Below are 15,493 nucleotides of genomic sequence, written 5' to 3'. Positions count from 1 at the left end.
TTTTGATCCTGGGTTGGGCAAAATCCCCGGAGTAGGAAATGGCAACCCACTCCAGTATTTTTGCCTGGGAAAAATCCCATGGACTGAGGAGTCTGGTGGGCTCCAGTCCATTGGGTCGCAAGATTTGGGCACGACTTAGAAAGTAAACAACAACAACGAACATGGGAGTCCAAGTACCTCTTCAACACAGTGATTTCATATCCTCTGGATATACCCTGTAGTGGAGTTGCTGTGTCTTGTAGTTCTATTAAGTTTTTGAGGAATTCCATACTGTTCTATATAGTGGCTGCACTAATTTATCTCCCACCAACAGTGCACAAGTGTCCCTTTTTCTCCACATCCTCGGTAGCATTTGTTATCTCTTATTTTTTTGACAATAGCCACTCTAGCAGGTATGAGGAGGTATCTCACTGTTAGAACAGCTATTTTCATTTGAGTTTCCCTTATGGTTAGTGATGTTGAGCATCTGTTCATGCACCTTTTGGCCAATTGTGTTTCTTCTTTGGAGGAATGTCTGTTCAGCTCCTCTGACCATTTTTTTAATTGGGTCGTTTGTCTTTTTGTTATTGAGTTGCATGAGTTCTTTATGTATTTTGGATATGAACTCCTTATATATATGCTGTGCAAATGTGTCCTCTCATTCCATAGGTTGCCTTTTCATTTTGTTCATAGCTTCCTTTGCTGTGCAGATAGGATTATTTATGAAAAACAGACATTCCTGGGGTTCTTCTCAGAACTTCTCATTTGGAACCTTCAGAGGTGGAGCCTGACTCTCTTTAACTTTTCCCAAGGTGGGATGGGGCTGGGCTGCCGTGAGCTGCCTAAGGCCACACAGCAAATGGTAGCAAGTGCAAGGCTAGCACTGGAATCTTCTGACTCCATCCAGGACATTGCCCAGAATGTGCCCGAATGTCCCTGGGGCTTAAAGCTTTGGAAACAAGGCTCATATTGGATGCAGGAGAGTGTTGAGTGGATGGCTTATCCTGCAGACCTAATTTAATTATTTCCCTACATGGGGGCTTGAATTCTCAGCGCAGGCAGAGATGGCTGAAATGGACCACTTGCTCTGGGGTGACCCGGCACCTGCTCACCTTGCCTTTAACACTAGGCAGGACTTCAAAGTTGTCTGTGGCTACCTTCCCCTGCTCTCTCTAGGGGAGCAGCCCTGTTCTCTTGCTGAGTTAGAAAAACAGGCTTGGATCTCTTCCTGGTCTATAGCTATTTCACCTCCCTTCGTTCCTCCTTCCCTTCCTTTTCTCCCCACCCCTCCTCCCCTAGTAGCTTTACTGGAATATGATTCACATACCATACAATTCACTCAATTAAGTGTGTAAGTCAATCGTCTTTAGTAGATTCACTGAGTTGGAGTTGTGCAAACCTCACCACAATCAATTCTAGAACATTTCATTACCCCTAATAGAAACCCCATACCCATTAGCAGTGACCACCAGCCGCCCCCTAAACCTAGGCAATCACAAATCTACTTCCTGTATCTATAGATTGGTCTATTCCGCACATTCCATCTAAATGAAATTGTCTTTGGTGACTGGCTTTTTCACTTAGCATGTTTCTCAAGGCTCATTCACACTGTATTATGTATCAGTACTGCGTTCCTTTTTATAGCCAAATAATACTCCCTTGTATGGATGTGTCACATTTTGTTTATGCATTTATCAATTTATATTATTTCTACTTTTTTGGTCACTGTAAATAATGCTGCTATGAACATTAGTCTTCAAATTTTTGTATAGCTATAGTTTTTTCTCCTAGGTACATACCTAAGAGTGGAATTGCTGGGTCACATGGCAACTCCATGTTTATCTTTTTGAGGAATTGCCAGACTTTTCTAAAGAGGCTGCAGCATTTTACATTCCCACCAGCAGTCTATGAAAACTCCAATTTCTCCACACCCTCACCAACATTTGTTACTATTTGTCTCTTTAGCTATAGCCATCTTAGTGGGTGCCAAGTGGCATCTCATTGTGTTTTTGATTTCTATTTCTCTGATGGCTAATGAGGCTGAGTTTTTCTTTTCATGATACTGGTGACCATTTGTATATCTTCTTCAGAGGAATATCTATAGGGATCTTTTGCCTGTTGGTAGGGGATCTATGAGGGGCTTCCCTGATGGCTCAGCAGGCAAAGAATCCTCCTGCAATGCAGCAGACACAGGAGATTCAAGTTCGATCCATGGGTCTGGAAGATTTTTGAAGGAGGGCATGGCAACTCACTCCAGCATTCTTGCCTAGAGAATCCCATGGATAGAGGAGCCTGGCATGCTACAGTCCAAAGGATTGCAAAGAGTCGGACAACTGAGCTGAGTGACTAAGCATGCATGCAGGCAGAAGGTCCATGAAGCACTTCTTGCTCAGTGAATCAGTGGTGCCTGGCTCCAATATGTACTATTGCTTCCCTTTGTTTCCAAGTTGGTGATGGACAGGGAGGCCTGGCATGCTGCGGTCCATGGGGCCACAAAGAGTTGGACACGACTGAGCGACTGAACCGAACTGAACTGAAGCTGCTTCTTTTGGAGGAGGAAATGGCAACCCATTCCAGTAATCTTGCCTGGAGAATTCCATGGACAGAGGAGACTAGCAGGCTATATATAGTCCATGGGGTCGCAAAGAGACACGACTAAAGCGACTTAGCACTAAGTTGCTTCTGTTAGGTGAGGAACCATGCATTGTCTTCATGGTGCAGGTTCTGGGATCATGTGCTTCCTCATATATGGGCTCATGGACTTTGAGGGATTAAAGAGATAACTTTTTACTGAAGAAATTGTGGCCAAGGGGTCTGGGGGGTGGATGGCAGTGAGGGTCTGGCAGCAGGCCTGGATCTTCCACCTGCTCTCGGCCTTGCCTCTCTGGGCCTCAGTTTCTTTCTTTTTTGTTTTCAATATTTATTCATTTGGCCACACCAGGTCTTAGCTGTGGCACACGGGGTCTCCCATCTTCGTTCAATCTTTAGCTGTGGCATTCGTGCTCTTAGCAGCAACGTGTGGGATCTAGTTCCCGGATCAGGGAGCGAACCTGGGCCCCCTGCATTGGGAGAGCAGAGTCCGAGCCACTGGATCACCAGGGAAGTTCCCTGGGCCTCAGTTTCTTTATGGATAAAAACAGAACATTGAGGAATATACTACTGATCTAGGCAATAACGTGAATTGTGCAAAGTGACACAAGAGGCCAATACTGTCTGATCCTCTTATGGGTCTTTCTGAAAGAGGATCAGAAAATAGATCAATAGCTGCCAGGGGTGGGGTTGGGGAGAGGGGATTAACCATGAAGGAATTTTGGGGGATGATAGAATTACTCTCTGGATTTGGGGCTGGTGGTTAGTTACATCGCTGTATAAATTGGTCAAAACTTGTAACTATATCTAAAAAAGGGTGAATTTTATTGTGTGTAATTATACTTCAATAAACAATCAAAATGTAAAACACACATGCATACACTCATACGCACATGCACACGCTCATGCACACATACACAAGCTCACAATTGGACCAGAAAATCTCCAAGGAACTCTCAGTGCTGATACTCACTGATTCTGTCTATGGGTGTCGTCATGGGAACGGTGGCAGCAAGAGATACCCAGGGCCTCCTCTAGTTTTTAAACTTTTCCCTGATCCCACCTCCTCCTCTCCAACTCAAGAGAGTCTTCATTGCCTTAATGGGAGAAACAGGGAAAACAGGCCATGTTGGTGTGGTAGGCCGTTTTAGGAATAAGGCCCTTCCTCTGGGAGGTAGGTGTGTCCATGCGGCTGATGGATGTTCTCTGAGGATGGAGGCATTGGCTAGTCACTCATCCTGGGTCCAAGGTCTGAGTTGTTGTTTTTGCCGTTTAGTCACTAAATCATGTCCTACTCTTTGCAACCCCATGGACTGTAGCCTGCCAGGCTCCTCTAATCATGGGATTTCCCAGACAAGGATATTGGAGTGGATTGCCATTTCCTTCTCCAGGGGATCTTCCCCACCCAGGGATTGAACCTGCATCTCCTGCATTGGTGGGAGGACTCTTTACCACTGAGCCAGCTGGGAAGCCCCTGAAGTCTGAGTAAGCACCACAAAATGGAATATCTCTGAATAAGAGCTCAGAATCCAAATCCCAGGGAAGCAGCCACGGAGGCTTGTCAGACAAACAGGAGTGCAGATGGTGAACTCACACTTCCGTTTCCATTTTCCTCCAGGGCCTGCAGAAGGAAGCCTCCCCACCCCAATGTTCCCCAAACCGTCTCCCCTTCACCTCCATGTCTCTGCCCTGCTATTTACTGAGGCCTAATGTGAGATTATTGATTGAGGCTCTTCAGGTTACACACAGTGAGGGAACAAGGCCCTCTCCGGGAAGAACAGAGCGAGGGGCCTGTCATAGGCAGAGAGAGACCACTCCTGCACAGGCAAACAAAACCCACACCCCTCTCTGGCAAGAAGGGCTGGGACGCTTCCCAGCAGGGGTTTGCAAAGGCCCTCCACCTTCACTGCCTCTGCCTCCCAGGGCATCTCTCAGATGCAGCAACAGCTCATATCAGCACTCATTTCGTGAGTACTTACTATGTACCAGGCATAGGCAAAGTTCTCTACATTAATTCATGACTACCACAGGATTCTGAAATGCTTCTCCCTGGTTTACGATGAAGGAAACCAGTGTTCAGACTGAGGTGTGTGTCCCAGCAGCTGCCATCAGGAGATGTTACTCGCTTTGCTGAAATAAGCCAGATGGGGCTGGGCCAGCCCAAGGCTCCGAGAGCACGGAGACCTGCCTTAAGGGCTAGGAGCCTCACAGAGAGCTCCAGGCCAGAGGGACCTTTCACCGGGGCACACACCCCACTCCAAGCCTCTTGAAAACAAGCCAGAGCCAGCAGCCTCTGGGTGGCCTAGGTGGCCTGCCCTGCGCTGTGCAGGTTGGGGAAATATCCTATAACCCCTCACTGTGAATACTGAAAGGAAGCCCGGGGAAGGGGACCAGGAGTCCAGACATGAGTCTGAGCAAACTCAGGGTGATGATGAAGGACTGGGAAGCCTGGCATGCTGCATTCCATGGGGTCACAAACAGTCAGACACACCTTAGTGACTGAGCAACCAGCAAGGGAAGGGACAGCCTCATGCCCTTTCTGCCAGGAGTCCCCTAAAGGGTGTGGGGTGAGAGGAAGCACTCAAGGGGGACTCCAGAAAATCGTGGGCGGGCACAGCTCTTAGTGTTGTAATGGGCAGCCCCAAATGCCCACCTCCACCTTGGACCTCAAGCAGACCTCTGTCCTTGGTGGTCAGTGGGATTGTGTGCAGTGACAGGTTGCTGAAATAAGCCAGATGGCTGGGTTGGGAAGGAGGAGCTCTAGTTTTGGGGAGGAGATGGACATGATCAGGGAGGACAGGAAAGCATGGCTGTTTTGCGGTGGGGCCAGGGCCTGCCTGACACTGTAGGGGCTGTTGCAGGTGTGACCTTGGTCTTGACCTTGTGGGCAGGAAGTCTTGCTCTGGGAGATGACCCAGGGGTTGGGAGACAAGTTCGTTCCTCACGCCATTTGGATGGGAGACCCATTCTCACGCTTCCGAGATCATTTCTACTTTCAGGAGCAGAGTTTCTGCCATGAAGCAAACTGGCAGGTGCCAGCCTCATCATTACAGACTCGCAGTACTGTGGTTCCTTTTCTACCTCCTTCTCTTCCTCCCCTTGTCAGCCTGACTTCAGGTTCTCAGAGCCCTGCTGCTTTGGTGTGAGTGGAAGATGAGATTGTTGGTCGCTCAGGAAACCAAGACTCCCTGTAAAGATCCCCATCTGTGTGTAACAGACTTCCATCTTGGGACTTCATTTAAGAAAGTCAGATTGGCCACTGAAAGTCAGCAATGGCCACTGCTAATGCTCACCAGGCCCCTGGGATTTATGGTCGGGCACAGACAGTGAGGCATAGAGACCACGCAGCCAAGGACACCCCGGCAGAGTCAGGGGCATTTTAGCCTTCCCTCGAAACAGTTGTTCTAACCTACCAGGAGGTATTCCCCACCCTAGAGCTTCTCAGCATCCTGCTTGGGAGTGAGGGGGAAACAGGCTGTGTGTGTGTGGTGGAGGGGAGGGTAGTATGGAGGGGTGGGAGATATCTTTCTAGCAGTAAATCCTGCCCAATAAACCCCCAAACCAAGGAGCCACACAGAGTTAACTGGTTATAATGGGTTCAAGTCATTTATTTGTAGACCAGCATGTTTGGTTCTGGGGTCCAATCCCCAAATTCCAGAAAAATAAACTAATGAGAACCACATGCACTATGAGAAGGCCATGCCGACGTGTCCGTGATCATGCGGTGAGTGGGCAGAGAATATAGACCGGGCACGCTCGGCGGGGCGCGGGGCCTCCCTCCTCGGATAGCTGACAGCAGCTGGCTCTGAGCCCTCACGAGGGACGTGGGGGAGGGCCGAGGCTGGGTTGTGTGGACCCTGTCCCTTTATGGCCTGGGCCCCTTATTGCTACATTGGCTACTTTGCTACGTTATGGCCCCTGGGCTGTGCCCAGGGGGGCTGCCTTATCAGTGGGTGGTACTAAGGAGTAGACTGCTGGCATCTGCAATTGCCATGGTTACATGAGCACAGCCCTCTCTTCAGAGGGCCCCGTGGTGAGTTCTCAGGGATTCATTTGGCCACAACTGGACTGTGCCACACACGGTCCTTGCTACATACTCAGCTCAGCCAGCCTTTTGGGGGGTGGTGACATGTTACTTCCGCCCAGGACTTTTCAGCTCCTGGACTTTGCTGGAAGATCCCCCTTGCAGACTCAAAGACCAGCAGCATTCAGTCTTTCCTGGGCTTTAGGGACAACTTCCTAGTGGTGGCTTTTGAAGCCCATGCACTTGAAGCATCATGAGAGGGGTGCGTTTTAGGAAACACATCAACTTCTACAACCAACCGAGGAGCCAGATGGGTGGCAGGCTCCTGGGTTATGCCCTGTTGGTGAGGTAGTTTGAACATACCAGGAACCTCGCTACAGGGAAGGCCCCCAGAGCATGTCCCCCTGTGATTCACTGCTCAGAGAAGCAACTTGGAGTGCTAAGAGGTCCCTCCCAGGTGCTGGCCTGTACCCTTGGAAGGGGTGGCCTGGAGCACAGTGCCTCTGATGGCCCTGGTGGGCTCAGCTTTGCTAAATTCCTGGGGCATAGCAACCCCTTCCCAGCAGGACAGAGCATCCCTTCCTGGAAAAGCAGAAGCCCTCTCCTCTGACCAGACAGCTCCTGCTGCTCTGCTCAGGCCCTCTGGCTGCTGCTGGGCACTTACCCATGCCAATCAACAAGCTTGACTCTTCCCATACAGGCAAAGTCTATGTCAGTCAGATGCCCAGTGTCTGGCACCTATGTGTCTGCCCCGACGGGTGGGTGATCACTTCTAAGATGGCCCTGATGCTTTGGCTGTGGGGCTGCTGACATGGTATCTGCCCTGTGAGCCCAAATCAGGAAGAGTTCCAGACCCAGAGACCATGCCCAGTCAGGGCAACTAAGGCAAGACAGGGCGAAAAAAAAAAAAAGAAAAGTTTGTCTTGCTACAGAATCTCCAGGAGTTGGTGATGGACAGGGAAGCATGGCATGCAGCAGTCCATGGCATCACAGAGTCGGACACGACTGAGTGATTGAACTGAACTCCTTCAAAAGTTTAATCTGGGTCTGAATTTTTTGTTGTGTCAACCAAGCCAGTGGGGAACTGGCCAAGACCAGATTTTCCAAGTGTGTGTGCTAAGTTGCTTCAGTCGTGTCTGACTCTGTGTGACCCTATGGACTATGGTCTTCCAGGCTTCTCTGTCCATGGGATTTTTCAGGCAAGAATACTGGAGTGGGGTGCCAGGCCCTCCTCCAGGGGATCTCCCCAACCCAGGGACTGAACTCGTGTCTCATGTCTCCTGCTCTGGCAGGCAGGTTCTTTACCTGCCCGGGTTCTTTACCTAGCGCCACCTGGGAAGCTTTTTCTAAGCGTACTTGCATTCTAAGGTCTGCATGGTAGACTGCCCTTGGACTAAGTGCCCAGCCTATGTGAACTAGGTCGAGTAGGCTGCCCTTGGATTAGCCAACTTGAGTGGCACAATCCTGTTCTCTCCCCCATTTCTGGGTGTGACTTGCTGTGGGGGTGGCACGTGATGGTGGTCACAAGACAGAGTGTGCCTTGGTTGGGAGGCAGGATGAGGGAGTTATTGCTCTGGGTTTGAATCCATCCGAAATTGCCTTCACGTCTATCGAGCCTGCGGGATGTCCCCAGAGGTGTCAGGATGCCCTCAGCCCACTCCTTCTCAGGGCTGCAGTCCGCCTGCCTCGGACCCTTCTGGGGAGCTCCAGGAACCTCAGCTGGGTGGCACTGACATCCTGGCCAGGGAGACCACCTGGGCCCTGACTGCGGCCAGGAGGAAGGACAGGAGGCAGCCAGGATCTTGCCCGGGCTAACTAAGGGCATAGAGGGACCTGCTGTTCTAGAACTGCCAGTGTCCACAGACCCTGTGCGTCAGTGTCAGCATGGATGGGGCACCTTGGCAGAAGCTGCTTCCTTGGGACAATGTTGGGTGCAGGGGAGCCTGAGCAGCACTTCTGCTCTGAAACAGGAGATCGGTATGAAAAGCAAGGGGATTCAAAAGCATGTGATGAAGAGAGGAGGGGGTCAGCAGACCCCACATGGGAAAAGGCTTCAGGGAACTCATTTCCTCATCAAGCAGTTGCCCAGTGTCTGCCAGGTTTTGTGTCCAGGTCTCCTGGAACGAGCAAGGGTTGTGGGGAGTGTCTGCCAGGAACCTGGGTGTATAGTACCCCCTTGGAGACACTCTGAGGATGAAACAGAATGTCTCTAATTTCCACTGTACCTCTAAAAGAGACCAACTACTGCCATGGGCGAAACTGAGGCGCAGGGCTCAAGAATCCACTGAGGTGCCGCCATGATCACGACCCCTCATGGCCTCGGTGGCCCTGCTGTGAGGGATGGAAGCTGGTGCCCTAGGGACACAGCACAAAGGTGGGCTTGGAAAGGTGGTCCTAGGGGAGCACCCAGGAGGCAGCGCCTGCAAACAAGCTTATGAGACTCACCAGCTGGTGAATCTGCCCACATAAGTAAAGAAATACCAGTGATCGCTGTTTTGCTTCTGTGTTTGCTGTTTATATACTCCCAAAGGATATTTTCTACCTCTGGCCAAAATACATCAAAGGAAGATGGTCATCGTAGTTGGGGGAGGGTATGGGGGTGGGGTGGGTGAGTGTCTGAATTCAAAAGCATGTGGCTTATACCACTCTGTCCGGGGGCTCATGGGAGTCACAATAATGAGAGTGACAACAATGAGAGTAATAGCTACCATTTGCCAAGCACCTACTGTGCGCCAGGCACCTGACTCCATGCTCTGCATGACTCCCTCACCGCCAAGTTGGCAGATGGTGACTCTGACACACGCAAGTGGATATTATGCAGGTGTTCGCAGGTTGGGCTCTGTGCTTGCGTTTCTCCATGATCACGGACGTTGCGGAGGACAGTGCCTTTGCTAGGCCATCAGAGGACCAGTGGGCCCTGGCCTCCCCCCTGGCTTCAGACACAACTGAGACCTGGCCTCAGGGGCCCGGCCACACCCAGGACTCCCAGCCTGAATCCCCCAGCTCCCACGTGGGGCTGTCGGAGGGGAGGATCCCAAGGGCCCCCAAGTTCACCGCCACATTTATTTTAAGTAAGACACGCGGGGACACACCAAGGAGTGAGGGGCCGCAACAGAATAAATTACGAAATAATCAAAAATTTTAAAAGATGGTCAGGACCTTCAGGGGAGTTAAACCACAATGACATCAGGGCCTCCTCTGGTGTTGGATCCTCCAGACGGTTGACGGGAGAGGGGGCAGCCGCTAGTGCCTTGTGGCGACCCCTTTGAAAGGTGGCCTCAGAGTGGGTTGGAAGACCGTGAAGTGCTGTGATCCTCGAGGCGGCTCAGTGCTGACGGTGTGATTGGGGGGGGGGGGGGGCTGCGGGGGCGTGGTGTGAGGGCAGCCCGGTTCGGCTCCTTACACGCGGTGGCCGCAGCGATGGGGCAGGCGGGAGGCAGTTGGGACACAGTGGTGTGACTGGGGCGGGCGCCGCGGGTGCACCACAGGCGGTGGGTGGTAATACTGAATGTGCTTGGGGGCGGCGGGTCCTCTCGAGTTCGAGTTCGCTGGAAGGCGTGATCCCCCAGACAGCGGGGAGGAGTGATGATAGAATGGAACCTCAGGGGACAATCACAGCAGGAGCCCAGCCGGGCGCTCTCCCCAGAACACGTGAGGGACTGGGACCTCCTACAGAGCGAGGCGTTGGCGCACGACTGTACAAGGAGAGGGGTTTGTAAACAGGGGCCTCTGCCCGGCCGACCCCAGCCTCCGAGGGCTCTCTCTGGCCTCCCTCTGGTTCACGCACCGCGTCTCCCCGCCGTGGCCCGGCCCTCACTCCTTCTCCTTCACAGTGACCAAATCTCCCCGCACGGATGCTCTGTCCGCGGATGTGGAGCGCCGCCGGCTGCCCGCGTGGTCCTCGGGCCCGGGCCCTGCGGCAGGGACCGTCAGGAGGACTGCATCAGGCCGGTGAGGCGCTTGCCCGCCAGTGACTTTCCCTGCAGAGACAGCGACAGAGGGCACCACAGGCACGCACGCACGCACACATGCACGCACAGGACAGACACAGAGAGCCAGACAGGTGGGTTAATTGTTGCATGAGCCACGGAGGCCAAACCACTTAGCTCACCGACCCCTCTGATCTCCCGGTTTGGGAGGCTTAACCACAGACAGTTGGACAACCAGCTCTCGGGGGTCCAGGTTAGAGGGTGAGGGTGTGCTGTTGGTCCTCTTTTGAGTGTGTGGGGATTTTACTTACTCCAACCAGGGGTTTCAACCCTTGGAGTACCTCTTAATGCCTGTGGGCTGCCTCTGAACTTGATTTAATCCAAATGAGGAAGGAAAGGTTGGCCAGGGGACTAGTAAGACCCAGCGGTTGGGTTGACCCAAGCAGACGATGGCTAAGGATCTGGGTGACTTGGAACTAACGAATTAACTAGTCTGAAGAAGAAAGGAATTCTATTTGAAACATAGGATTGAGCTCTCCTTGCATCCTTAAAAAAATTTTTTTTTTAATTTATTTTCATTTGGCTGTGCTGGGTCTTGGTTGCAGTATGTGGAATCTATTAATAGTTCTCTGATCAGGGATTGAACCCGGGCCCCCTGCATTGGGAGCATGGACTCTTAGCAACCAGACCCTAGGAAAGCCCCTGATCCTTCTTTTTAATTGAAACTTTATTTTTTACTTATTTTGGCTGCACTATGCAGTTTGTAGGATCTTAGTTCCCTGACCAGGAATTGAACCCAGGCCCCCCCGCCCTGCCTCAGTGGAAGCATGGAGTCCTAATCCCTGGATCCCCAAGGAATTCCCTCTCCTTGGGTCCTCTTGATGACCAGTTCTGGGACTGGGAAGGTCTGGGTATCTACCAAGGCTTGGGTCCTGGGCTACGGGACACAGGATAACGTGCTCCTATGTTGGTCTCCATCTACGTTACTCAGAGGCTGACTTTGATGACTCCACTTCAGGAAGTCTAACCAGCCCTTCACTTACAAACTACATAGCTGTTCTTGTTCTTTTGAGAAGAGAGAGAGAGAGAAAAAAAAGACTTACTGTACCATGAGTCTTGGTACATGGGGCATAGAGGCCCCCTGTGAGAGGCCAGTTGTCCACATGCCCAGAAGGAGGCAGCTGAGGAGCCTCTGATGTGGGGCTGGACACCAGGAGGACAATGAGCAAGGCTCAGTTCCCTGCTTGTTTCCCGGCCATAGTCTGAACCCATCCCCTGCTCACTCTCCACTGAAATCCATAGCGTTAGAGAGGGGTCTAGACGAGAGTATGGCTGGACCCAAGCAAATGGATTGTTGTGTCTGAGAAAACACTCAGAACTCATCTTATTATTGACAGTGGGTCAGTGACACCAGTGCCATCTGCAAGGGTAGCACACGCTCGCCCTTCAGCATGTGCTGCAGTGTTTGGCAGCGTGAGGTGGCAAGCGCCGGCAATTCCTCATGTTCATTTCCAAGTGGGATATGAGGGCTCGTCTTGTTTACTGGGCTTGGCTACATGTCCGCTGGATGTAATTAGAAAAAATTGATCAGGTTTGTGAAGCCTGGTAGGGTACTCAATAAACCTGCTGATTGATGAATTGACTGATAATGGGCATTTCCAACAAACGAACAATACGGGCTGTGAGTTTGCCGGACACAAGAGTGTCATCTGGCTAAGCTCTCCATGGAGGGACGTGCCAGCTTGACTTTGAGAATTCCGATGGCATGGATGGGAGCTTGTCCAGAAATGGAAACACCCTCAGGCACAGTTGGACAGTCTGCATCTACCTCCCCTTTGCTCTGTTTTCCCCCCTTTCACTCCTCATTTTTGCTCGTTGGACAGCACTTTTCATTTTTTTTCCTCCTCTGTCTTAACACACACACACACACACACACACACATACACACACACAAAATCTCCCCATCAGCAACCTTATCTGAATCTTCAGATACACTAAACTTAGCCTGCAGCTGGATACATTTATACTGGGCTAAAGGATTTTTTAAATCAGATTAACAACAACAACAAAAAAATCCTAGAAGGCTTCAAGTGCCAGTTCTTGCAAATCACTAAAAGAAGGATGGCTACTCCTCTGTGTGGAGTGGGTTAGGTACACAATGGCTTATAGGTGGCAGAGGCTGATCTGCAAGGACCCCCTCTAGCCTGGTTCTAAGCACACATGTAGCGGGGACTTTTTGGACTGCCCTTTCTTACACGGAGTTGGAGGTATTTGTCATCCAGGTGGTCAACTGGGGCTGTGCCTTCTCCGTGCAGGCCTGAAGGCAGGTGCGTGTGTGTTTGCTCAGTTGCTCAGTCATGTCTGACTCTGTGCGACCCCATGGACTGTAGCCCTCCAGGCTCCTCTGTTCATGGGATTTTCCAGGCAAGAATACTGGAGCAGGTTGCTATTTTCTCCTCCAGGGGATCTTCCTGACCCAGGGATCGAAACCATGTCTCCTGCATTGCAGGTGGGTTCTTAACTGCTGAGCCATCGGGGAAGCTCCCCTGAAGACAGGAAGCACATGGGAATAGGGACTGATCAGTCCAGAGGTCTCCAGTCTGGGGGCCTCTACCAAACCTCCCCTAGTCCCTTTCACCCTTGTCCGTCCTTGCTCACAGGAAACGCACCAAGGAAGGTCACTTTCCTCTTGGCTACTGCTTACTGCTGTGGAATCCACACACCAAATACCAGCTCCTCCCTTCTCTTTCCATCCCTCCTCCAACAGGGCCACACATTACATATTACACATTACACATTACATATTGAGTACCCAAATATATATGTTGCAGGTCTGCCATACAACGGCCTTCACAACTCTGATTTAGCTGGTGGCTGTGAACAAAAGGAATCACTAAAGCTTCTAAATTATAACAGTCTGTTGCCAGTGGGTATGGTAAAAGCCCAGAGACAAAACAGGTGAGGTTTACCAGGCATCTGAACCCTCATTACAGCTTCATTCTCATTAGTGAGGTCATTTTGGCTGGAAAAGGGGCTGTGGCTGAGAGAGGTTAGAGATTCTATTTCTGGATGATTGTATGTCTGTCTGTTTGAGGTGAATTTAGCCCTGAGGATCCCTACCCTCCACACCTCCCTCTTCTATATTGCTGGCTGGGCTGGGAGGCGCTAATTAATCTCTTCCTGCCTAAGTCCTGGAGCTCAGCCTCACAGCTCTGACTCCAAAGACCTATGGCCAGCCTATCCATCCTTCCCCTTCTCTCCCCCAGCTGCTTCCAGGGCTCGGGGCTTCACGGGTGAGGGGTAGGGTGCAGCTGACCAGCCTGGAGAATGTTTCCAACCTCTAGCCATCCAGGTGGTGCTCCTTGGCATTTTTTTTGCCTCCCTTGCCCGCTCTTGCACTTGCGCATTTACCAAATGCCAGTTCTGCTGCTAAAGGAGGTCGTGAGCGTTCAGTTCGGCCCAGGGGCAGCCCAGCCCAACCGAAATCTGTTCACTAGGCAGTGACCTCACGGGTGAGGCTGGAAGGTGGTTACTCATGCAGGACGCAGGCAAGGCTACATGCCTGCCCTCTGGCTTGGGGGAAAGAAATCCTGCAATCACCCTGGCTCAGCAGCTGCCTCTCTTCTGAAGAGCTGAGGTTCTTATAATTTTCAGGGATCAAAGTGAAATCTGACAGCAGAGGTGTTCAGAGATGAGCTGCTTCAAGGTCTGTGCTGCTATGGGCTTGCTGGGAGCTCCTAGCTACCTTCTCTGCCCAGAGAGAGAGGAGAGTTCCTGCCCTGCACCATCTAGGGCTCTTTCCTCCCTCCTCTTCACCCCCATCCTCCAATTTGGATGGGTTTGCAGGAGACACTTAGGGAGGGGAGTAGTAATTCTGCCTTTGCCTGGCATCTTGCATAGTTACAGGGGGAACGCGTTTTTTCAGGGTGTGAATGTGTGCTGTTCCTCAATGCTGGTCAGTTGGGAATGGATCACAGTGCCAGGAAACTGCTACCAGCTCAGCCTGAGGCCTTGGCGTAGTTGAGTGAAGCAGCTGAAGGTGGTTGAAAATGCTATTAGCCGGCAGCCTTTGTCCAAGTGGAAAAATATACAGTGATTAAGAACTGAACTGCAGAAGGTACATTCCAGAGACACCAAAGCTTTGCATTCAGACAAAGCGTTTTTCACCTTTGAGACATTTGGCTAAGTTTAATCCAATAGAATTTGGGATCCTTCAATTTCATGGACCACGGGCTCAGGGCTGGGATCACAAACACCCACACACATTCAATTCCCAGGCTCCACGCTTACTAATCATTTCAGCTCTGCAGCCATCTTGATGGCTAGAAGCCTGGAAGAAGGTAGTCATGGAATCCTTTGTTTCTAAAAGGAAATGCACAAAAGGAAGAGCTCCCTTTTGTATGGTGCTTCGGTAAAAATCAACATGCCGCTTGACATGCTGTGACTCTGCATTGCATGTCCCGGTATTAATCAACAAAGCATGCACCGCCACCATTACCAACAGCTTTACCACTCACTTACCTGGGAGACAGGTGCTAACCTCTTTGAGTGGGAGAAGGGCTGTGGTTCAGAGGGTAGCCCTGGGGGGTCAGATGGCACACTGGGGGCAGAGGAGCCATGCACTGGCAGCTCAGGGGCAGGACCTTCTGCAGCACTAAGAAAGTGGAGACATTTGAGCTGCTGCTGAGAGTTTCTTGCTGATTTGTCCAGATGACCTAAGACCACAGTTACAGACTGCAAGTCCACTAAGTCCAAACCAGGCTACAAGGGGGATGGAAATCAACCACGGTTGTCTCTAGGGCAGAGGGATGTAATTGACTGAAAAGGGGCATGAGGGAACTCTCTAGGGTGATGGGATGTAGGTTACACTGGTACATACATTTGTCAAATTCATTGAACCATACATTTCAGATCTATTGATTTTGCCACATGTAATTATGCCTCAAAAGAAAAAAAAAGATTAAAAATAATC

General features: G+C 51.1%; 1 protein-coding gene across 15 annotated transcripts in view; it reads right to left on the bottom strand.

Annotated features, from left to right (window-relative positions):
• Positions 1-6,147: 6,147 nt before the first annotated feature.
• Positions 6,148-15,493, bottom strand: part of RGS6 (regulator of G protein signaling 6) — a 615,305-nt gene continuing 605,959 nt past the window's right edge. For 6 of the 15 annotated variants that reach the window (XR_011258337.1, XR_011258336.1, XR_011258340.1 and 3 more), the window contains 2 exons: positions 10,380-10,572; positions 9,086-10,287 (listed from right to left, as the gene is read on the bottom strand). Coding sequence is in view for 8 of the 15 variants with exons in the window: in XM_069596928.1 (XP_069453029.1) it covers positions 10,406-10,572 (167 nt within the window). In the remaining 7 variants the exon portion in view is untranslated. Of the gene's footprint in view, positions 10,573-15,493 lie in introns of all 15 variants that reach the window. The other 9 variants (XM_069596933.1, XM_069596927.1, XM_069596932.1 and 6 more) reach the window with 2 other exon arrangements.

The sequence above is a fragment of the Ovis canadensis genome, chromosome 7, assembly GCF_042477335.2.
Source record: "Ovis canadensis isolate MfBH-ARS-UI-01 breed Bighorn chromosome 7, ARS-UI_OviCan_v2, whole genome shotgun sequence".
In the NCBI taxonomy this organism is placed as follows: domain Eukaryota; kingdom Metazoa; phylum Chordata; class Mammalia; order Artiodactyla; family Bovidae; genus Ovis; species Ovis canadensis.
Note: the sequence above shows the minus strand (reverse complement) of the source record. Positions and strands in the feature narration are given on the sequence as shown.